The sequence below is a fragment of the Lepidochelys kempii genome, chromosome 11 (genome assembly GCF_965140265.1).
Source record: "Lepidochelys kempii isolate rLepKem1 chromosome 11, rLepKem1.hap2, whole genome shotgun sequence".
In the NCBI taxonomy this organism is placed as follows: Eukaryota; Metazoa; Chordata; order Testudines; family Cheloniidae; genus Lepidochelys; species Lepidochelys kempii.
This window is the reverse complement of record NC_133266.1, coordinates 69176166-69199049: the sequence shown is the minus strand read 5'-3', so window position 1 is coordinate 69199049 and position 22884 is coordinate 69176166. Positions and strand designations below refer to the sequence as shown.

The following is a 22884-nucleotide window of genomic DNA, read 5'->3' as shown; positions in this document are numbered from 1 at the left end:
ACTACAGCCCATGGGCTAGATCTGGCCCCTCAGGGCTTTGGATCCGGCCTGCGGGATTGACACCCCTGTTGCTCTGCGGGCCCCACACGGCTCCCAGAAGCAGCCAGCACCACGTCCCTGGGGTGGGGGTTGGTGGGGGAAGAGCTCTCTGTGCACTGCCCTTGCCTATGGGTACCTCCCCTGAAGCTCCCATTGGCCGGGAACGGGGAACCACGGCCAATGGGAACTTTGGGGGAGGTACCCACAGGCAAGGGCAGCGTGCGGAGCTCTCTGCCCCCTCTCCCCCAAGGGCGGCAGGGATGTCGTGCTAGCCACTTCCCGGAGTGGTGCGGGGCTGGGGCCAGGGCAGGCAGGCAGGGAGACCTGACTTGGCCCCGGTGCGCACCACTGCCACACCGGAGCCGCTCGAGATAAGCGGCGTTTGGCCAGAACCCGAACCCCTTCTGCACCCTGCACCTCAACTCCCTGCCCTAAGCCCCCTGCCTGCACCCCAACCCCCCCGCACCCCAACCCCTCTGCTCTGAGTCCCCTCCTGCACTATGCACCCCCTCCTACGCCCCAACCCCTTGTCCTGAGCCCCTTCCTTCACACTGCACCCCCTCCTACACCTTGGACTCCCTCCCATACCCCAACCCCCTGCCTCCTAACCTCCTGCCCCAGCCCTACATTCGTGGCCCTGCAAGCAGTTTCCCCACCCAAATGTGGTCTTCAGGCCAAAAAGTTTGCCCACCCTGGCCTAGAAGGTAAACTTTTGATGGACACCTACCCCACTTTATTTTACAGAAGGGATCAGTGGAGCCTCCCTGCCTGCCTGCCCTGGCTCCACACAAGACTTTGATGTTTAAGATCCCTTCCTTAAGAAGTTCCACTCACTAAAGTCCATAGAATTCAGTTGATGTAACTATGATACGGTATTTTTCTGTAAAGGTGCTCTGTTTGTTGTTAGCTTGCCACAGGGGTTACTTATGAACGTGTAAACCTGGCTTTGAAAGACTTTCATTAGGTAGTGTTGTTCTTCAGTAGTTTGTTTTTTGGTTCTCGTGATTGGTTCAAACAGGAGTAGAGCTGTCCTGGTATGAAGTTTGGTAACGTTGTACAAAGAATGTGTATGTACAAAACTCTGTACAGAAAATTTTCCCATAAATAGCTATGTATTTGACACAGGGTGATTATGACTTTCTGATATATGTATCAGCATGAAACAGGACTAAATGTGGGTTTGTATGATCTCAGCCCAATAATGACTATTTTAAAGTTGTACTATTAAAAATAAAAACATTTTTAGTTTGAAAATGTATTATTGAAAAATCCAGTCTTTCAGGTCTTTTTTTTTTTTTTTTTTTAAATCTTGACGACTTACTGAGAAATGGATCTCTGTTTTGAAAAAAAGATCTTTGGAAGTAATTTGCTAATGCTTTAAAAACAAACCTTGCATCAAAAAGGTCAGGGTATTTCTGATTTTTTAAATGATATAGTGAGGATTTTCAGTGCACAGCTAACATACTGCAGCCATTACCTGTAAGTAAAAATTGGCATTTTTAAACAATTACTTAATGGCATAATAGTATGTAATGGTTCTGAAGGAACTGTGGAGTTTTTACAATGCATATAATATATCAATAACATTTTTAAGTCCCATTGAAAGCTGGATTTCAACCCTCCAAAAAAATAGGGAAAATTAGAATGAACAGGGACACTAAGGTATTTAAACACTTAAGGAGAAGTCTGGGTATATGAGAAAAATAATTAATAAAAATCATGTGAGTTGGCAGCATTGAAATGGGCTTGGCTTTACACCCTTACAGATGCAGGTATTCTCAAGTCAGCACACAACCGTACCTATTTCCTACACTTGCTAATTGTGCTAAGAAACAAAACACAACTAAATGGTATTAAGTTTTCAGAGTATGTTTTGAAGGAGTGGAGTGCCATTGAAAGATACTGATTTCTCAAATTAAATATTGGAAAATGTCCCTCAAACTCATAACCTTTTCTCACTACTCCATTTATCCCCACAGCACTGCTTTCAGCTCCTTTTTGCAAAAAACTGCAGTAGCTGCACCTGCAAGCAATTGAGAATGCAGATTTAGCCCTGCACAAGTCTTAGTGGTGTGAAGGTTTTAATATGCATGCATGTGTTGGGAATATAGTTGGTAATATTAAAATGATATACATAAAATTATAATTAATTTCTATATTTGCATGTGTGTGTAGTTAAACTGAAGTGATAAGATGATGGTACTTAGTCAAGTTTGCTGATTGCAAGTTGATCTGGTGCTCACTAATCCCATTCATCATGTGACTGCCTCTTTATTGCCCACTCCTGTGTCTGTGCATATGTACAATAACTACATGCTAATATAACAGGAAACTGCATAGTTTTCTGTATAAATACAGATCTTCAGGATAATGCTGGTAGATTTCACTTTCCATAAATCTTCAGTACTTAAGAAAAAATTGGAGGTAAATCCTGATCATGTAGATTAGTCTTTCAAATGCTGAGGAAAGTGTCACTGTATGCTATTAAGTCTGGAAATTTAAAAATGTTCAGACTTTTTAATCACTAAGAGGAGCTAGTGTTTGAAAGATACGCCTATGAAACCAATTCCATTATTCTCTGAATCTGTGTTAAAAGATTTCTCAGAGCTAAAAAGAGGAAAATATGTTTGGAATTCAAAGGCATATTTTGTTAGCCGGAAACAACAGGTAATCTGTGCTACGTTCCTTTTCCCATTTCTTGGAGACACTCAGAAGGGTGGGGACCAACAGTCAGTTTTTTTTGTAGCCTATGAGGGGCTGTACTAGCTGATTGGCATCACAATATTTTCATTATAAGCCATGTCTTTGAAAATGAAAGTGTGGTTAGGAGAATGTGCAGGCCTAGCTGTAACAAACCAACATACTAATCCTTTGGCAGAGCTGCAACTAGCTTCTTATGTTGTAGGAGGGTACACCTTTAATGACAAACAGCACACAAGTGATAACAGAAGTAGATTTAACTCTAAGCAAATGTGTTAGTTGTTTGATACCTTGCCCTCATTTTTCACAGCTTTCATCCAATACAGTCTCCCCTTTCAATTTTAAAATTTTACTGGTATACCAAAGCTGACAGCTAAAGCCAGTGAAGAGTGGTGGATCTGTTTGTGCTTCAGCTTGTCTGGAGTGGAGATCTATTGCAGTGCTGACTTGCATTCCAGAAATTCCTGATAGGTTTGTTTAAGTAAGAAGGATTGATTTAATAGTCATTCCTTATCTAGGTTAGTTACAAAGAATCCTGAAGAAACACCTAATCCTAACCTGACAAAGTTCAGAGGTTTTCTCACTAGTAAACTTTAAAAGTTCTGTGCTGATTCCTACAGCAGGGTAGACTATTATTTAAATGCACAAGGCCTTAAGATGGCCCTGTGTATGCCCACAGAATTTACCACTTTTAGACTGTACTTTTAATGAGTGGTGTTTGATTACATCAGTCACTGTTTCCCAATGAGGCAGGAAGGAACGCTACATTCTGATTATTAAAATTAGTAAAAAATTTATTTCCTCAGTGTTAAGGTAGGTTTATAATTCCTTGTATCTAATGACTGTCCATCTCTCATTCAGCATTAGATAGTCTGTCCTGTCCATCTCAGAGGTGGTGCTGTTTCATTCTTTCTTGATTGAGTTTGAGACTGCCCTCTGGTGCTGGATTTATAGAGCATAAAAGGTCAAAACAACTGTGAAATTGTACCAATGGTGAGCTCACTCCCCTAAGAGCCTAAATGATTTTGAAATACTCTAATAGTTTTAGAATAGAAAATGTGATCTCAGATTTCATTCATGTCACAACAAACAAGAAAAAAAGACCTTACTTTTCATGAGGAAAATGATCTTATCCCATGTCACTGAAACGGAGCTGAGGAGCAATTCAGTGATACATTCACACACTGGCTGTGGACTTTTTAGTACCTGATACTGTACAACGTAAGGTCCTCTAGCAGCTGCTTTGTCAAAATTTGTAAGCATATGTGGTCTAGTTTAAGAGGCTGGTGTCTGGGAGTTCTGGATTAAAGGCCTGACTCTTCCACTGATTTAATTTGACATTGAAGTCACTTAACTTTGTTGTTTGTTTATTTGTCACAGACTGGGGATAATATGAACCTACTTCATGGGAGTATTGAAGTCTCTTTAGTAAATGTTTGTAAAACAATTTAAGAGCTTCAGATGAAAGGCACTATATTAGTGCACAGTGGAGATGCTGGCACTGGGTATGTGTAAAGGCAAGGCATTTGAAGGGTTAATATCAAATATTTGCTAGTTAAGTGGAAAGAAAAAGGAAAATAAGTTTCAAATGTATTAAAACTGCAGTAGTTCATTACTGTTTCTGAAAAATAGGCAATGCTTCCATATATGGACTTGTAGAATTATTCTGCTCCTGCTTGGCTTCCAGCTGCATTCACCCCTCTGATAGTGCTGGCGCTTTTGTAACATGGCTCTGGTTTTATTCTGAAAAATAACCTTCAAAAGAGGCTGAACTCTGATCTCTGTGGTGTGCTTATTTTACAAAGAACAGCTTGTACCCCTTGCCAAGTTACAATGCTGCACATAGGAATTTTACTGAAAACTACTCTACGTATGCCTTCCTTCTCTTGCATAACCCCCCATGAAATGATGGGGATCTGTTAATAGAGATTAATATTATACATTATTAACACACATAGATTTTGATTTATTTTAATAGAGTCCTACAATAAAAAGCTTTTACATTTTTATTAGATGTATTCCTATTTATATTACTTTCTTGGCAGGTACTTCTTTCATTTTTTCTGTAGCATGTATTTATTAGCTATTTTTACAGTAAAAAGTATGGTGAGCAGTTCAGAGACAGTTAGGTTGTTCTCCATCGGTTTGCTTGTGTGATAGCATTCTTTGTTGCACAGTAACTTGGAAGTTCAGCATTGTTTGGCAACAACTTTGTGTAACCTCAAAGAAAAACAAACTTTCTTTCATGAACTTTCACTGTTTACAGTTTCCACTTGGTTCAATGTTAAGGGCCTTCTACCATGCTGATGTAAGTTCTTAACTAACAGGGGATACCAAGAATCCCCTCTTCTGGATGACTGGAGCTGAGGGCATGTCTACACTACAGACTTTTGCCAATGCAAGTTACATCAGCATAAAAGCTGCTGCAGTTAATATATTGCTTGTGCATGTGCATACTTGGCTCCTTGTGTCCGCAGTGCAAGAACTCACCAGGAGTGTGGTGCACCATGGGTAGGCATCCCAGTATGCACCTCACCACCATTCAGTGCACTGTCTTTTGGGAAGTTTTGGCAAGACATGATGGGGCAGAAACGAGTCGTGCAGGAGTGACTGGGACTCCAGGGTCAGGTTCCCATCATGGCTCCATTTTCTGCAAGAGATGGTGAATTTAGCTGAAATCTCACTTCTGAGGGTAACAAAGGCACAGCTGTTGCTGGTGTCTCAAAGCCACCCAGACCTTTATGCTACTAGCCTGTTGACTGCAATGGTGCCTGCTGAAGTTATTACTAGCTGGCATAGGAAGGTGTCCTACTGTGGAGGAAGAAATAAGGCTGCCATCCCTAGAAACTTTTGGGAGAGGATTTACAATATACCTCCATGGAAGTTTCACTAAGATCTCTGAAGAGGATTCAAAGGAAACCCCTGTGTACATAAACTGCTCCATATGGCCCCCCTACTAATTCTGCAGGGCAATGAAAAACCGATAGCAACTCTGCCTCTTTATTGTACCACTGCCTCTTCTAGTACAAGTAAATTAATGAAAAGTCAGTACCTGTGTCCTGCTGAGTTGGGGGGAGGGATCAGTACATCATTGTAGTGGGAAATACAATTACACATGTACCTGAGGTTCCTTCCCCGGCATCAGGATTCCCTGTGCTCAACTGCTGGCACTGATTGGACTGCAGTGGAATCTCAAACAGCTCCTGACTCGTGGGATAGCTGGACCCCGCAGTCACAGGACCCCCACTCTCCTCACTGTTCACACTAGGGGCCTTGGAGTATCCACAGTGGTGTGTAGGGTAGCAGTGGGGTGTTTGCCAAATATGACATGCAACTCTTTGTAAAAGCAGAAGGTCTGCTGCTAAGCACCAGATTGATTGTTGGCCTCTCTGGCCTTCTGATATGCCTGCTGCAGTTCCTTTACTTTCACACAGCACGGCTGCTGATCCTTGTCGCACCCCTTCCCCTGCATCTCCTGTACAATATGCTCATAGATGTCCATGTTTCTGTGGCTGGTCCATAGCTGTGCTTGCACAGCCTGTTCTCTCCACAGGCCCTGCAGATAAAATACCTCCTGTCTGGCGTGTGTAGCCACCATGGCTGGTTGGGCAGTTGCACACAACAATGGAGAGCTGCTAGGTGTACTTGCCAAGATAGACAATCAGGAAAAGGCATTTCAAAAATTTGTGGGGTTTTAATGGGGATGGGGGACTTCTGGTCTCTGTGACCCTGGACAGTGAGTTGACAACTGTGACCAGAGCAGTCAGTATTGGGCATTGTGGACTGGAGGACTGTTAGGGTTGACAAAGGTAATGCAATATCTACATTCTTGCTGTGTCGACTTCAATACATGGACCATGGCTCAGTGCCACTTGGGGAGGTGCTGTTACTCTGTTGGCATAATGGAGCACTTACATTGGTGGGAGGCAAATTTAAGTGTAGACTTATGCACAATTAGGTTGACACAAGGTGGCCTGTGTCACTCTAACATTATGGTGTAGACAAGGCCTTAGCTTGGAGCTTAAAATGTCCCTAAAGGGATCTCTCAAGGGACCTACTATTCTCCTTAAATTACCATATAAAACTCACCTGAAGAGCCATCAGATATTGGAATTTGCATACTTTCCATGCTTGGTGTTGCCTCTAAGATTTCTTCTTCTATTATCTACAGTTTCTTTATCAATTTCATGTATCTTTGGCAAGCCTGCTACTTCCAGATATTTTTGAATCACTTCAGAGCTTGGTGTATCTGAAGTAGAGTGGGTTTATAATAAGCAGCAAAAGTAGCACGCATCACTAGGGTGTGTATCTATTGCTGGCTGTTAATTGGTGGCATAATGGTTGCTTTTGAATCCCTATAAGTTTAAGACAGTAATTTACCACATTTATTTCCTGTTCCATAAAATATCGGCTTTATATATCTAAGGGCTTTTTCAGTGGCATGTGTCATCAACATATTTAGTTTCCCACTAATATTAGTTAACTATTTATATACTTTTTTGAACCTGGAGTTTTATGAATCTCTTCTGATTTTAATTTTTCTTAATCTCCTTTTTCAATTGAGAGGTTCTGCTTATCAGCTGACCCCTAAAAACTTCTCCAAATGCATCCCATAGAAGATAACTCTTTATATTTATATCATTTGAAAATATTGAACAATGTCCTCATTAATTGTTGTCGTCCAGTTTTTGTCCTGGAGAATCAAACTCATTTTCCATACATCATCTTTGAGACCCACCTCAACCATGCAGTATAACTTGTAATGGGATTATTTGGCCATGCCAGTTTCTACAGATCTTGTCTGCTTCATTAAAGATTTAGAAACCAGCATTTCATAGAATCATAGAAGATTAGGGTTGGAAGAGACCTTAAGAGGTCATCTAGTCCAACCCCCTGCTCAAAGCAGGACCAACACCAACTAAATAATCCCAGCCATGGCTTTGACAAGCCGACCCTTAAAAGATGGAGATTCCACCACCTCCCTAGGTAACCCATTCCAGTGCTTCACCACCTCCTAGTGAAATAGTTTTTCCTAATATCCAACCTACACCTCCCCCACTGCAACTTGAGACGATTGCTCCTTGTTCAGTCACCTGCCACCACTGAGAACAGCCTACCTCAATCCTCTTTGGAACCCCCCTTCAGGTAGTTGAAGGCTGCTAGCAAATCCCCCCTCACTCTTCTCTTCTGCAGACTAAATAAGCCCAGTTCCCTCAGCCTCTCCTCATAAATCATGTTCTCCAGCCCTGTACTTATTTTCATTGTCATCTGCTGGACTCTCTCCAATTCGTGCACATCCTTTCCGGGGGCGCCAAACTGGATGCAATACTCCAGATGTGGCCTTAGCAGAGCCGAATAGAGGGGAATAATCACTTCCCTTGATCTGCTGGTAATGCTCCTACTAATGCAGCTCAATATGCTGTTAGCTTTCTTGGCAACAAGGACACACTGTTGATATCCAGTTTCTCGTCCACTGTAATCCCCAGGTCCTTTTCTGCAGAACTGCTGATTAGCTAGTCGATCGCCAGCCTATAGTAGTGCATAGGATTCTTCTGTCTTAAGTGCAGGACTCTGCACTTGTCCTTATTGAACCTCCTCAGATTTCTTTTGGCCCAATCCTCCAATTTGTCTATGTCACTCTGGACCCTATCATTACCCTCCAGCGTATCTACCCCTCCCCCCAGTTTAGTGTAATCCGCAAACTTTCTGAGGGTGCAGTCCATCCCATCATCCAGATCTCTGGTAACCTGAGTTGGGGTAGTTGGTACAAAAAAGGTTAATGCTACACCTATTTCTTTATCTATTTTTTCTTACCTATCAGATTTGTCCCAGTAAGAAATTGGTCTACACTTGAAGGCTTTTCCAAGTAGGATTTACCCTTCCCAAAGTGTTGCAGTATTTGAAAGAAATGTTTTTAAAATGTTCTTTGCTTTTGACTTGGATCCTAGGCTGAGCCCACTATTGTTAATAACTCAGCAGTTGTGCTGTTTAATAAAATAAACCATCCTTTGTTCTTAAAATGATCATTAATCTGAAAATGCCCGTGTTTAGCAAATATGCCTTTGAAAGAAATAAAAAAGTAATCTTGAAACCAATTCTTTCCTGCCACAATCTGGTCCTCCTGAAAATGAGTTTCTTGAAGTGAAATAATCTGAGTGATTTTTTTAGTTCTACCAGACCTTTTTTCCTTTTAATGACATTACGTTGCCCTTTGACATTCAAAAATGATACCTTAAAGGGAAAGACACTGATAACTTGTTAGCTTATCCAAAACTTGAAAGTTGTATGTTTCTTTGGCTATTTGAAGGCATGAACCATTGTATGGCAAATGTTTCATTTCTAATTATATTGTATTCATAATTGTGTGTTTGAGTGGGCTTGATTTCTGCTTGTGTACTTCCATAGTTAATTCCTTTATTAATTCTTTTTACTACCTTTGCAGCCCCTCCCTCTGCGTTCGCCTTCCTTTAAATCCAAAAATAAAATACCAAAATAGCATCTGCATCAGTCCTCAAATGACTGAATTGCTGAGCCCTAAACAGAGATGGACAAAATTTTACTTGGAATGCTCTGTTCCATTTTTTCAAATAAGGTCAATGTTCCATTTCAGCCTATTCGGAAAAGAACATTTTGATTTTTTTAAAGTTATTTTTTAGTTCCATTTTATATTATATAACATTTTAAAAGGTGAAATTGGAACAAGATGTTTTATCAGGCTGAAATACTTTTATCCAAAATAAAACTTCTTGAATGTAGTTTCATGGGAATTTTTTGTTGTTGTGTTTGGAACTGAAATTTCAAATTTGCGGATTTTTGCTGCCCATCTCGTTCCCTAAACCACTGTACTCTCCCCTTGAACACTTGGACTACTTCTCTTTGCAATCCAAAGGAGGTACATTCTCTGCCAATGGGACCTCAACCCTTGCTCTTCAGGATAGATTACCATCTGATCATTTGCACTACATTGGGAGGATTTATATAGATGCCAAGGGCCCCTCCTTGTGCCTGTCTATTTTCTCCTGTCTCCTCCATGTGTGAGACACACTCTTCATATTTTATTTTTAATTTAAAGAACAGAGCTATAACAAAGTTATGCCCACCCCAAGACCACCTTCTGGTTAATCTCATTCATCTTTTCTTTTTCTACCCCCCTTTTCAGCATCATCTTATAGATTAGTTTCTAATGTGGAGTATGCTCTTGGGTGGCTGAGATTTGGATATGGATTTCTATTCCAAGTGATTTATATGTGGCCTATACACCTGTCTAATTTCTGAATGATTTGAAATTATTTGAAATATGGCTTTCTTGATTAAGGTAAAGAGCATTTATATAACATATGAGCAGTCCTAACAGAAAAGTTCACAAGCTTCACTTTATCAGTTAGAAGAATACCCCATCTTAAAATGTACTGTACACCAAGGAAGGCTTGAGAGGTGTGATCCAGACTGCTTCCTCCCACAAATGCTATTACAGTGCTGTGTTGTGGTTGTTCTTTGAGCAGAATATCTTGCCAGTGAACCTTCTTCCTCAGAGCTAGGTTTAAAAGCAAACAGCCTGCCTTATTTTGTCTTCCCTTTGTCCAATATTATCCAATTATTGCTTCTAAATAATCTCTCTTGTTTGCAGGTTGAAGAAAGGCCAGAAAAAGACTTTGAGAAGGTAAGAGAGTTGACATTAATTATATTGATCATAACACATATCTTACCACTTTTCCATGTTAAACTTGCATTGAATTTGCACTAATTTTGAATAAAATCCATGACAGGATATAGCTTCATATAGTAAGAACATAAGAATGGTCATACTGGATCAGACCAGTGGTCCGTTTAGCCATGAGCTTGTCTTCTGGCAGTGGCCAATACCAGATGCTTCGGAGGGAATTAATAGAACTGGGCCAATTATCAAGTGATCTGTGCCCTGTTATGTACACCCAGCTTCTGGCAATCAGAGGCTTAGCGACACCCAAAGCATGGGGTTGTGACCTTGACCATCTTGGCTAATCACCATTGATGGACCTATCCTCCATGAACTTATCTAATTCTTTTTGAGCCCTGTTATGGTTTTGGCCTTCACAACATCCTCTGGCAATGAGTTCCATAAGAAGACTATATGTTTTGTGAAGAAGTATTTCCTTATGTTTGTTTTAAACGTGTTGTCTGTTAATTTCATTGGGTGACCATTAGTTCTTGTATTATGTGAAACAGTAAATTATTCACTTCCTCCTTATTCACTTTCTCCACTCCATTCATGATTTTTATAGTCCTCTATCATATCCCCCTCCTCAGCTGTCTCTTTACCAAGCTGACAAGTCCCAGTCTCTTAAATCTTTTATATGGAAGGTGTTCTATGCCTTTAATCATATTTGTTGCCCTTCTCTGTACCTTTTCCAATTCTTATGTATCTTTTTTGAGATGGGGGTGACCAGAACTACACCCAGTATTTGTGTGGGCATACCATGGATTTATATAGTGGCATAATGATATTTTCTGTCTTATCATCTATCCTTTTCCTAATGGTTCCTAACATTCTGTTAGCTTTTTTGATTGCCACTGCACACTGAGTGGATGTTTTCAGAAAACTATCCATGATGACTCCCAAGATCTTTCTTGAGTGGTAACAGCTACTTTAGATCCCATCATTTTGTAGGAATAGTTGGGATTATGTTTTCCAATGCGTGTTACTTCACATTTATCAACACGTTTACCAGTCATCTGGTACAGAAGTCGATTTAAGCGATAGGTCACTGGGTGGGGGCTCGAGCCAGTTCTGTGTTGTATTGTTGAAAGGAAACCCCTAGATACTGAACCTGGCCCTTGATGCTGCTGGATTACCGCAGGGTCGAGGAACCCCAGTCGTGCCAAAGACTCCCTAGTGCTCGGTTCCACACACATGCAGAACAAAATGGGGCGGGGGGGGGAGGGATAGCTCAGTGGTTTGAGCATTGGCCTGCTAAACCCAGTTCAATGAGGAATCTGGGGCAAAAAATGGGGATTGGTCCTGCTTTGAGCAGGGGGTTGGACTAGATGACCTCCTGAGGTCCCTTCCAACCCTGATATTCTATGATTCCATGATTTTACTTCTGTATATAGCATTGGTGAGACCAATACTGCAATACTGTGTCCAGTTCTGGTGGTCACGTTTTAAAAATATGTTGAAAAATCAGAGGGTACAGAAAAGAGCCATAAAAATGATTCAAGGGCAGGGGGAAAAAGTGTTAAAATGAGACTTAAAGAGATCAATCTGTTTAGCTTATCAAAAAGGTGACAGAGTTAACTTGATTATGGTGTGTAAGTACCTTGATGCAGAGAAAATACTCGGCACTAAAAGGCCTTTTTAATTTAGCAGAGATCGAGAATTAATGGCTGGAAGTTAAAGCCAGACAAATTCAAATTAGAAATAAGGTGCTGTGGTGGAGTAGACCCCCACCCAGTCAGGAGAGGGGTTAAAGAGCCCTTCTGGGTGCAATCAGCCTCAACCCAGTACATCTGTGAGGCTTGTCAAACCTAGAGTGGGGCAGGCCATGAAAAGGAAGGATCCGGATCCCTGCTCAGTGCAGAGTGATATTCTGAAGGAACAAGACTGCAACTCCGAGGTCCCCATCCCCTAAAAGTGCTGACTAGGGAACCAGCTTGAGACCATGGCTGCCCAGGCCCTCTCAGAAAAGAGGTACTTTTCTCATTTCTTCTTCAGATTCCCAAAGGACTACAACTCTGCTTGCTGTGGAAGAATACTAACTTCTTGTTTAAACTGCTTTAACTTCCTCTTGCAAGGGGGCCAACATCTTAAAAAGCACAGCCAGAGAGCAGTGCCCCCAACTCTGAGGCAAGAGCAGAGCCCACTCTCTCTCCAGGGGGGTGTCAGAGAGGTATAGCCTATTGCAGGCACAATTTTTTAGCAGTGGAGTATGATTAAGGCTACATTTTAGACACGGGTATTTTTAGTAAAAGTCATGGACAGGTCACGACAGTAAACAAAAATTCACAGCCCATGACCTGTCCATGATTTTTACTATATACCCCAAACTAAAACTTGGGCATGGGGCTGCGGGGGCAGTCCAGGAGTGCCAAGGAGGTGGCCCGGGAACCTGCTGGTGATGGCAGGGTGGGGGTGCGGTAGCAGCATACAGCCCAGGACCCCCCTGTTCCCTCTGCCTAGGAACTGCAGGGCCATGCCAGTGGGAGCCAGGGAGCCCCCCACCCTGAGGTAAGCATCCTCCACACGCCATAACCCCCTGTCCCTAGCCCTGAGTCCTCTCCCACACACTGAAACTGTTGCTGCTGGCCCAAGGGCTGCTGAGCTCAGGCAGCCCCTGAGCCAGCCACTGCAGATGTCATGGAGGTCATGGGAAGTTGCAGAATCTGTGACAGACTCAAAGCCTTAAGGATGATTAACCTTTGATATATACTACCAACGGAAGTGGTATATTCTACATCTCTTGAGATCTTCAAATCAAAACTGAGTGCCTTTCTGGAAGAAATGTTATAGTCAAATGCAAGCTATTGGACTCAACGCAGAGGTAACTGGGTGAAATTTGATGTGAAATTTCTGTGATATTACAGGAGGCCACACAAGATTGTCCTTTCTGGCCTTAAAAATATCTGAATATTACAGAATAAATTCAGTGAGCTTCACCTTGCCTCATTGTGATGAAGTAAAACTCTCAGATGAGGCTCTGTACTTAAACACTGGCCGCTGCTGGGACTGCCAATGTGAGTGCTAATTATATAATTTTGGTGGTGTTGGACACTTCTCTACTGTGAATTGGACTGAATTAAAGGCACAGACTTGCTTCTTATAGCTCACCAATTAGCTATCTGATGGTAACTTCTGTCAGTCAATTTCATCCTGTTCCAAATTTGAACTGATGCCCTCAAGATGAAGGCTTCTGTCTCCATCAGTAGTCATACGATAAATGATCTGAAAAATCTCAGGACATAAAATTTGTTCAACGGAAGTTCTTTTGTGACCCACTGATGCACAGCATGTCTACTGATGATCCATCTGCTATAAATGAAAACAACTTTCTTTGTTCCAAAGAGATCATTTTGATCATTCTGACTTGGTATGCATATAAAGAGGCAGATCACATTCTCAAAATATTCACATGCATTCATTTTTGTGTTTAAAAAGGATTGTTTTATACCCATTTTATTTAAACTGTGTATGGTTCTAGGGAGCTCGTACTGTGTCAAGCTTATCAGCAGCTACGCTAGCCTCTCTGGGTGGAACTTCCTCCCGGAGAGGCAGTGGGGACACCTCCATCTCCGTTGATACTGAGGCATCCATTAGAGAAATAAAGGTAAGAAGTCTTTGTAAGTGACATGTATTGGTAGGAGCTGTCTCTTGCCAGGTAGAATGTATTTCTTCATGTCTTGAAGTTTCCCACTAAGTTTGACTTAGTAAGCAGTGGAATTATTTAAAAGCATAGTTTTATATTTCTCCATCAGTATGTGTGGGAAATTACACATGCAAATCAATATTGGCAGGAGTTACCAGAAACACCTAATTCATCTAAAGATTTAGCCCTCTTGAAGTCTAAAAGTGGGCAGTAACTGTGGTCTGTTTTATGCAGAGTTGTGTAGCTATTTTGGCCCCAGGATATGAGAGACACAAGGTGGGGTACTATCTTTTATTGGACCAGCTTCTGTTGGTGAGAGAGACGAGCCTTCATGGAGCTTTTCTTTGGGTGATCTGAAGAAGAACTCCGTGTAAGTTTGAAAGCTTCTCTCTCTCTCTCACCAACAGAAGTTGGTCCAATAAAAGGTATTACCTCACCCACCTTATGGTATGTTTTGTATTTTCATTTTATTGGCTGGTTAAAAGAAATCTTATTTTTTGGAAAAATGATGCATAGCTGTTCTAAAACGAGATGCTGTAGCACTACTGGACGTTATGGGCTTGCTGTAGGAATGGTTGGGCGAAACACTATGGCTTGTGTTATGCAGGAGATCAGACTAGATGATCGTAATAGTTCCATCTGGTATTAAAAACTATAGAAGTGGGAAACAAACCCAGTCCCTTTCTCTTTCCTTGGTCACCTCCAAATTATAATATTTTACTTCTTTTGCAGTTCTGGCATTAGGAGGTGACCAAGGAGAGAGAGAGATTGTGTAAAGCTTTAATTGGGCTCATAATTAAAATGAATGTCTTCATTCCATTTCCCAGTGGTATTTCCCACACTTCCTAGGGTGTCCTGTTAGTGCTCATGTTCCTATTCTCTGAGACTTATCATAGAGTGATGTAGCTATGAGCACCTCACATGCACTAATAAATTTATCTTCACAACACCGCTGTTGGGTGCTAGTAGAGAAATATAAAAGAAAAGGAAGTCTTGTGGCACCTTAGAGACTAACCACATTTATTTGAGCATAAGCTTCCGTGAGCTACAGCTTACTTCATCGAATGCATTCCGATTTTACATATAGGGAGCTGAGGCAGAACGAGAGATAGAAAGGGACTTGCACAATATCATACAGCCTGTGATAGAGCTGAAAACAGAATTCAGATCCCCTGAGTCACAATCTAGTTCGTTAACCACAAGACCATCCTTATTGTTGTAGAAACATCCTATTTTCCCAATCAAAATTATTAGGACAGGAATATACATCTATTCAAGAAGGATGATTGGCTGAAAAGCCTGTAAATCTTTTTACAGTGAAGTTTAGAAAACTCAAACTAGAGTAGAAACATGTCTGTAAATGGGAATTTTGAACACCGGCTTCTCATTCAGCTGTCATAACTGCCCATTAGTTTTCTTGATATCATTCACTTTTCTTGCCATTTCCCTCAGGATATCAATGAGTTAAAGAACCAGATTCAGGATGTAGAAGGCAAATACATGCAGGGACTGAAAGAAATGAAGGTACTGGTTTATTGCAGACTGAACATGTGATATTAACATGAGCTAAACTTTCAGAGAGGCACAGCAAGAGACAGAACTAGAATTTAACCTGCATGCTTTTATGCTGAGGTTTGAATTAACTAAAAGCATTTAATCAGTGAGGAAAACATGCTGATGACCAGTAATCATTTCTTTGGATAATTCTTGGTAATCAGCACATGTAAATATTCTATTAGCCTCTGTAGAAAAGGTGATTAATGAGAACTCTTACTACTGCATGTCTTATATTTTGGTGTCTTGAGAATGTATTTAATTCTCCATCAACAACCGTAATATAAAGATTAGAGCATATAGAATACCAATCAGTTACTCCTTTTAAAATATGTCCATAATACAAGAACAGGAAATCACTCTGAATTTGAGGGTAAATTTAAAATAAAAGTAAATGCTGATTATTAAGCATGTAACTAACCTGTGGAGTTCAGTGACATGGGAAATCAAAGTTAAATACTGTAAATGTATTTTAAAAGGTACTTGGTAGAGAGTCCCAGTAAAACAATTGTTAAGTTATGCATACTTGAAGGAGAGGCAATCATATCTCATGCTATACAAGCAGCCCTGGTAAAACCTCCGTATTGTGTGGGGTAAACTGTCACAGCAGCTGCAGGGGAGGAATGCCTACAAATTCCATTAATGCACAAAAGGATTTTGGTTTAGCAGCTAAATAAATGTATCAGTTTGACACTTTATACTACGTATTCAGCTGCATTGGCTCGCGTTTTGAAAAACAGAAGGCATGTAAAGATGAGTGTACTGGGGACTTAGCATACCAGATATGCTAATATGGTACATATTAGCATAATTGTTAATTAAAATTAAAACTTTCTCTCATACTTTTTCCTCATTTGTTCAGTAGTACAAGATATTCGGTTACTGGCATCTTATGTGACCTGCAAATGGAAAAAATAGTTTGTGCTTTTTTTGCATCTTTTAGATATATGAAGCCTAAACTTTTTTCTCTTCTAGATCACAAAATATATATTAGATTCTGCAAACCAATCTACCTTACTCTTTTGGAGAATAAGTGAACTAGACTTTTGTAATATTGTTCCCTTCAAGTGCATTGGTAGCATTTTTATCCAGGTCTGCTTGTGTCTTTGAAGACCAACAACTTCGGTTTTGCTTAGTCACCTCTGATCTTGCTTTTGGCATAGAATGTGGAACATATACTTAATTAAAAATTAATTTCCAGCTATAGTAACTTTCCTCAGAATTTGCCAGGAAGAGACTGGAACATTTTAAGCAAGCTAAATTCATCCCCTCACAGAATAAAAGTGTTAAATAGTGAATAGATTGAAACCTCCATCTGATTTTAGGCTATGTCTTTAGTGGTTTTATTCTCTGTATTCAGATTTAGAATTATTAAATGACAGATAGTCCAGGGTTGGGATAGAATTTGATAATACTAATAAAACAAAATTGGGCATGTTCTTCTATGGTTCTGCATTTAACCCTTAACAGTGTGTAAGTTCGTGCCAACTAATTTTAAGGATTTAATTAATCATGTAGCTGCTTTGATTCCTGATTGCCCTTCAGAAACTGATATTTCTTGTCTTATACAGTACACCTGCAACACGCACCAGTAACATGATTCATATTTAATGATGAGACACAAGTTCTTGTACCTTTAAAATGTCAGAGTGCCTTATACTTTAATAGTATTCCAAAATAGATTCTTAATTTGAAACTTACGTATTTTGTCATCTTTTCATATTTAAAAATCTGCGTATTTCCCCCTTTAATGTTTATGGATCTAGTAGAAGTGGAATATTATAATATCCAAAATTTATCATGGATGTCCATATAATGCTAGCAATGTGACTTAATGAACTGGTGAATTGTTGAGCCTAGCTTTAAATTAAGACATCTGTCTAGGCACCTCTTTTTTGTTTCTTGCCTGCATACTTACACTGCAATGCGTTTGAAAGTTGCTGTTAGGTTGGTCTTAATTCAAATTGTATACCTGGAGAGGTTTTAGACCTGCGGTGTAACATGGAAAATGGTACCATTGTATCTTGCCAACATTTCAGCTATTATTATATCTGAACTGTTCTCATGCTCAGCCTGAGTTAATAAATCTGAATTGCCTAGACAGTAGGAACAGGTTGAGAAAGGTGATCTAATAAAATAAGGGGTAAGCATGGAAAACAATTTGTTTCACACTTCATCTGAAGCAAAAATCTAACCAAAAATGCAGTATAAATTGCTGGTGTGCACTGAAAACTGACATTACAGAGCTGTCTCTCTCAGGCGTTTGAAAAATCCACTCTCCTGAGGGATGTGGCTATGCTGACCTAACTAACCCCTAAAGCAGACAGCACTACATTCTGGGGACCTAGCGGCTGCCTCTTGGGGAGGTGGACTGACTGCTGTAGTGAGTGTCTAAGCTGAAGTGCTGCAGCTGTGCCTCTGTAGCATTTTAAGTGTGCACATAGCCAAAAGGTAGTGTACAGTCACTGCAATTTTTAATTAAACATATTAGAGTCCTAATTTAAGACCGCAAAAAGCACAGATATTGCCACCTCTTCTCCCAGGTTTGGGGTCCCAGTCAGCAAAGTTACTTAAGCCATGGTTAACAGCTGATTCAGCTGGACTGCTTGCGTGTCTACACTTAAGCATGTGCTTGCATACTTCGCAACGTATAAAAGTGCTTTCTTTGAAGTAACTTCTCACTGTACTTACATATTTCTTGCCTTCAGGACTCCCTAGCAGAAGTTGAAGAGAAATATAAAAAGGCTATGGTGTCCAATGCACAGCTAGACAATGAAAAAACAAACTTCATGTACCAAGTAGATACCTTGAAGGATGCATTGTTAGAGTTAGAAGAACAGCTGGCAGAATCCAGGAGGCAATATGAAGAGAAAAGCAAAGTAAGTATGAACACTTCTTGAGAAGCTGAAAGTTGTTTGAAAAAGTATCTTCAGGGAAGAGACAATACTTTTTTTTAAGGAGAGGGGGATGAATCAAGTATGTAGAAATCTACCCGTTGAATAGCGCTCATTAGCAACTTGGCTGCCTTTTTTGCCTTTATCTGCCGGCACATGAATATGAGATTTACATTTTATAAGTCAATATCCAGGATATGGTGACTTTTTTGCATACAAGCTCATCAGTATAGCTTTATGCATTTTATTTGCATTTTGACTCAGAGAATATCCAAAAAGCCTTTCTGACTCCAGGAAATGTTATCCCTAGCAACTTTTGAAGGCTTTCCTGTTTCCTCTGGGACACGGTTACATACAAAGCTTAATTCAAAAGGCCATAGGAAGGTTGTGTGAGAAGTACTTCTTAAACAAATTAAGGCATTCATGGGCTTAACTATTGAAAATATACTATTGACTTGAATTACTGTCACCTCACTGAGGTGATGGAATGAGCCTCACTGAGTTAACTTTCGTGCAAACTAGTATTTCCTTAGGGATTATGTGGTAACTTCTCAGGAGCTAAATCTCTGACTCATGAGATATTGGTTAGTGTGTCCTCCATCATGCATAGCTCTTGGTAAATGGTTTGCTTTTGAAATTTCACAATAAGGACTGGCCACATTGGAGTACTCTACCTTTTGAAAAAGGTAGGTTCCATTTCTAGTCATTATCTCTGAAGTCAGCAGGGCTTGAGTGCTGTAAATGATGTGCACTCTCCCTGACCCAAAACCCACACCACCAGTTTATTATGGATCAGTGTCTATATTGAACATTTGGCTCAAAATAACCCAGTCGCAATCTGATTTCCTTCATAAGAGACACACCACCCAGTTTATTGTGGATCAGTGTCTAAATTGAGCATTTGGTTTGAAATAACCCAGTCCCAATCTCAGACAAACAAGCTTAAAATTGAGATATTGATACTGCCTCATCTGTAAAGCACTTTGAGATCTGTGTATGCAAAGCTCTAGGTGGTATTATTATTATGCATGACAAATAAATATTTCCTTGCCTCTCCAGGAATTTGAGCGGGAAAAGCATGCTCATAGCATATTGCAGTTTCAGTTCACAGAAATCAAGGAGACCCTGAAGCAAAGAGAAGAAATGCTCGAGGTAGGTAATTACTCCATTGTGTTTAATGTGGTTGTTTGATCCATGTGTTCCAAACTAACAGTTAGAAGATAGAAGGCTCAGACAGGAATGGGGAATCTTAGTCCCTGCCCCAGATTTCTCATCTGATGCAGTACTGTAGGTTCATTCTGTTAGACCTGAAATGGTTAGGGCTGATAAAACAAAAATATTTCAGAAGTACTGTTCATAGTTGGATTTGTACGTTACGCTGTCTTTAATTTCTCAGAATAAGTTGTTATGCTCTGGGCTCCTTCTTGTGGAGAGGCTGGAAGAAAGAGGACAATGGCATAAAACTCAAGTAAGGATTCAGAGCAAGATAGTTCCAGTAGACAGGTGTTTGTCGTCATACTAAAGATGAGAGATTGGCTGTCCCTAGCAGGGTAGGTTTCAAGAGTTGTATTCATCTCTTTGAATGAAAACAGTTGGGTATGGGAGCGATGCATGTAGGTAGATTGTTGTATTTTAACACCTGATTTCATTGTTCTTTGCATCACTACAATCTTGACTTTTTCTTCTGATTAACCCTTTACCTGCTTTCTGTCTCCTTGTGTGTCCCTGCTCCTCAGGAAGTCCGACAGCTGCAACAGAAACAGGAGAGCTATATCAGGGAAATTTCTGATCTTCAGGAGACGATAGAGTGGAAAGACAAAAAAATAGGGGTAGGAACGCACACAACTTCTGAAATTTGCTCAGTTTCACACTGAGCTTCTTTAGCAGACTCCGCCCCTGCAAAACTTCATGAATGAAATATTACCCTATACAATGTGACCCATAATCAGTCAAATATACTCTTTACATTGAATTGTGGCTTTAACTTAAAAGATAAGGTCCAAGAAAATGCTTATCTTCTGGCCAGATTTGAAAATTCACTGGAGTTCATATAACATGGTGAAATGTGTGCACGCCCATCATGGATATGTAGAACTAAGAAAGGAGTGCCCTTTAGTAAAATACTGGCTATTCATGATGTGGTTTCAATGCTGAATGGAATTGGTTTTCTATTCAAATTTATTACCTTTACTCTTTTAAACCATAACTGCACTGTGGGAAAGGAGAAAGTGGGCTTGTTTATAGCTCCTTGGACTCTTGGGATGAAAATCTTCGTATTTCCCCCCACCAGTGTAAATGAAATGTTAACTCTCAGTGGCACTTCTAGAGAGAAATATGGTAGTCAGTGACAGATGAGATGTGAGAGACTCATTTCTTGGGTGGACAAAAGAAACCTGGCAAGTCGTTTGTCAATGATGTTGTCCAATGATTTATGGCAATTTGAAACCCACAATTTAGAATGGTCAAAATTTCACTACAGCTGAGAATTTTATAAAAGTTTGTATTGCATGCTGCATACTTGAGGTATATACACTATTTCCATGACAGACTGCAAAAGTTCCATGGACGCCACTAAGATCTGTCAGACCAGCTTTCATACACTTTCTTTAATGTATTTTGATTTTAAAAAACACACCCACACAAAAGTACTATAGGAAATTCAAAGTCAAGAGTATAAAAATCTGTTCTTAGCTGCCTCATTGTATCTAGTTACTGAAAAATCTAATCCCAACACAGTATAGGCTATCAGGGATTGAGTATTTATTATGAACTCCCCAAACTGAATCTTTGGATTAAATTATATATTTACTGGATTTAAATTTTTTATGAATTTGTAAATTTAGCCTTTAATCTTTTAATTTTCTCCTTTTCGTGCATGTCATTTCCATTAATTTCTGAATAACTGATACCTGCTTATTCTTTTTTCTAACTTGCCTTACATAGTCTCTTCTCCTTTCTTGTTGTCTCCCTGCCTTCTGTCTGTTTGCTCTGTGAACGCTCAGGCGTTAGAGAGGCAGAAAGAGTTCTTTGATTCCATAAGGAGTGAGCGGGATGACCTCAGAGATGAGGTGGTTGTGCTGAAGGAACAACTGAAGGTATGCCATAAGAACAGAAGAAACTCTTGTTGCTAAAGCAATTAAGTAATCAGTTGCTGGTTTCTCTTCTGGTGCACTGGACAGAAAAGCTGGTTCCAGCTATCCAGCACTGATAAGCCGTATGTACATGTTGCTCTCATTCATTTCAAGAATTTGCTTCTTACCTATCTCTTCTGTGGTTGTTGGCACTCCTAATATATTATAGTGAATATAGGCGAGGGGCTGTTGTCCAAGGAACATGTCAGATATTGAGCAACAGAGCTACTTTAAAAAGGTGATCAGATCGGTTCTGTCAAAACTTTGAACAAGGTACATTCTCATTGCTTTTGTTATGAAGCAACCACTGCTCAAAATATAAAGGGGCAAGAATGTTCAGCTAATTGTAGTGTTTGAACACTAGACTTTAAAATGAAAAGGAGTACTTGTGGCACCTTAGAGACTAACCAATTTATTTGAGCATAAGCTTTCGTGAGCTACAGCTCACTTCATCGGATGCGTACTGTGGAAAGTGTAGAAGATCTTTTTATACACACAAAGCATGAAAAAATTCCTCTTTGTGTGTATAAAAAGATCTTCTACACTTTCCACAGTACGCATCCGATGAAGTGAGCTGTAGCTCACGAAAGCTTATGCTCAAATAAATTGGTTAGTCTCTAAGGTGCCACAAGTACTCCTTTTCTTTTTGCGAATACAGACTAACACGGCTGTTACTCTGAAACCAGACTTTAAAATGTTTCTTCCTTATCCACAGAAACATGGAATAATCCCAAATTTGGAAGTAGCCACCAATGGAGAGGCTTTAGATGGTCTCGATAATGAAGGATATTCAGATTCTACCAAGATTACTCCAGGGGTGACTCAGATCTTACAGACAGCTGGGGATGGGACACTAGGTAAGTGCTCAGGCTCCACTAGAGCAGTGATACTCAGACTCTGGCTTGTGAGTCGCAAATGGCCCTTCAATGCGTCTCCTGCGGCTCTTTGCAGCATGTGATATTAAAACGCTGGATGCTTTTACTATGTTATTAATCTATTAAGTTATCAGCTCGCACTGTTTAAATATGAATAGTACTATAGTAAATTAAACAATGAATTCACACTACTGTGGCTCTTGTGGGTAATGTTGATTGCTAATTTGGCTCCTGAACCCCTGAGGTCTGAGTATCACTGCACTAGACTTCTCCATCTGTCTAATCATAATTCATTCACTTTTGTTGCTTGGAGATTGAGCATTCATTATTTAGACAATTAACCAATCACGCA

The 22884-nt window shown here is 40.2% G+C and overlaps 1 protein-coding gene across 10 annotated transcripts in view; it reads left to right on the top strand.

Moving 5' to 3' along the window:
* LRRFIP1 (LRR binding FLII interacting protein 1) overlaps positions 1 to 22884 on the top strand; it is a 186062-nt gene that overhangs the window by 144440 nt on the left and 18738 nt on the right. For 5 of the 10 annotated variants that reach the window (XR_012154388.1, XR_012154386.1, XR_012154385.1 and 2 more), the window contains 8 exons: positions 10367 to 10399; positions 13914 to 14039; positions 15531 to 15602; positions 18341 to 18511; positions 19586 to 19678; positions 20263 to 20355; positions 21529 to 21621; positions 22373 to 22514. Coding sequence is in view for 3 of the 10 variants with exons in the window: in XM_073306758.1 (XP_073162859.1) it covers positions 10367 to 10399; positions 13914 to 14039; positions 15531 to 15602; positions 18341 to 18511; positions 19586 to 19678; positions 20263 to 20355; positions 21529 to 21621; positions 22373 to 22514 (823 nt within the window). In the remaining 7 variants the exon portion in view is untranslated. Of the gene's footprint in view, positions 1 to 10366; positions 10400 to 10419; positions 12606 to 13913; positions 14040 to 15530; positions 15603 to 18340; positions 18512 to 19585; positions 19679 to 20262; positions 20356 to 21528; positions 21622 to 22372; positions 22515 to 22884 lie in introns of those variants that run through there. The other 5 variants (XR_012154391.1, XR_012154390.1, XM_073306756.1 and 2 more) reach the window with 3 other exon arrangements.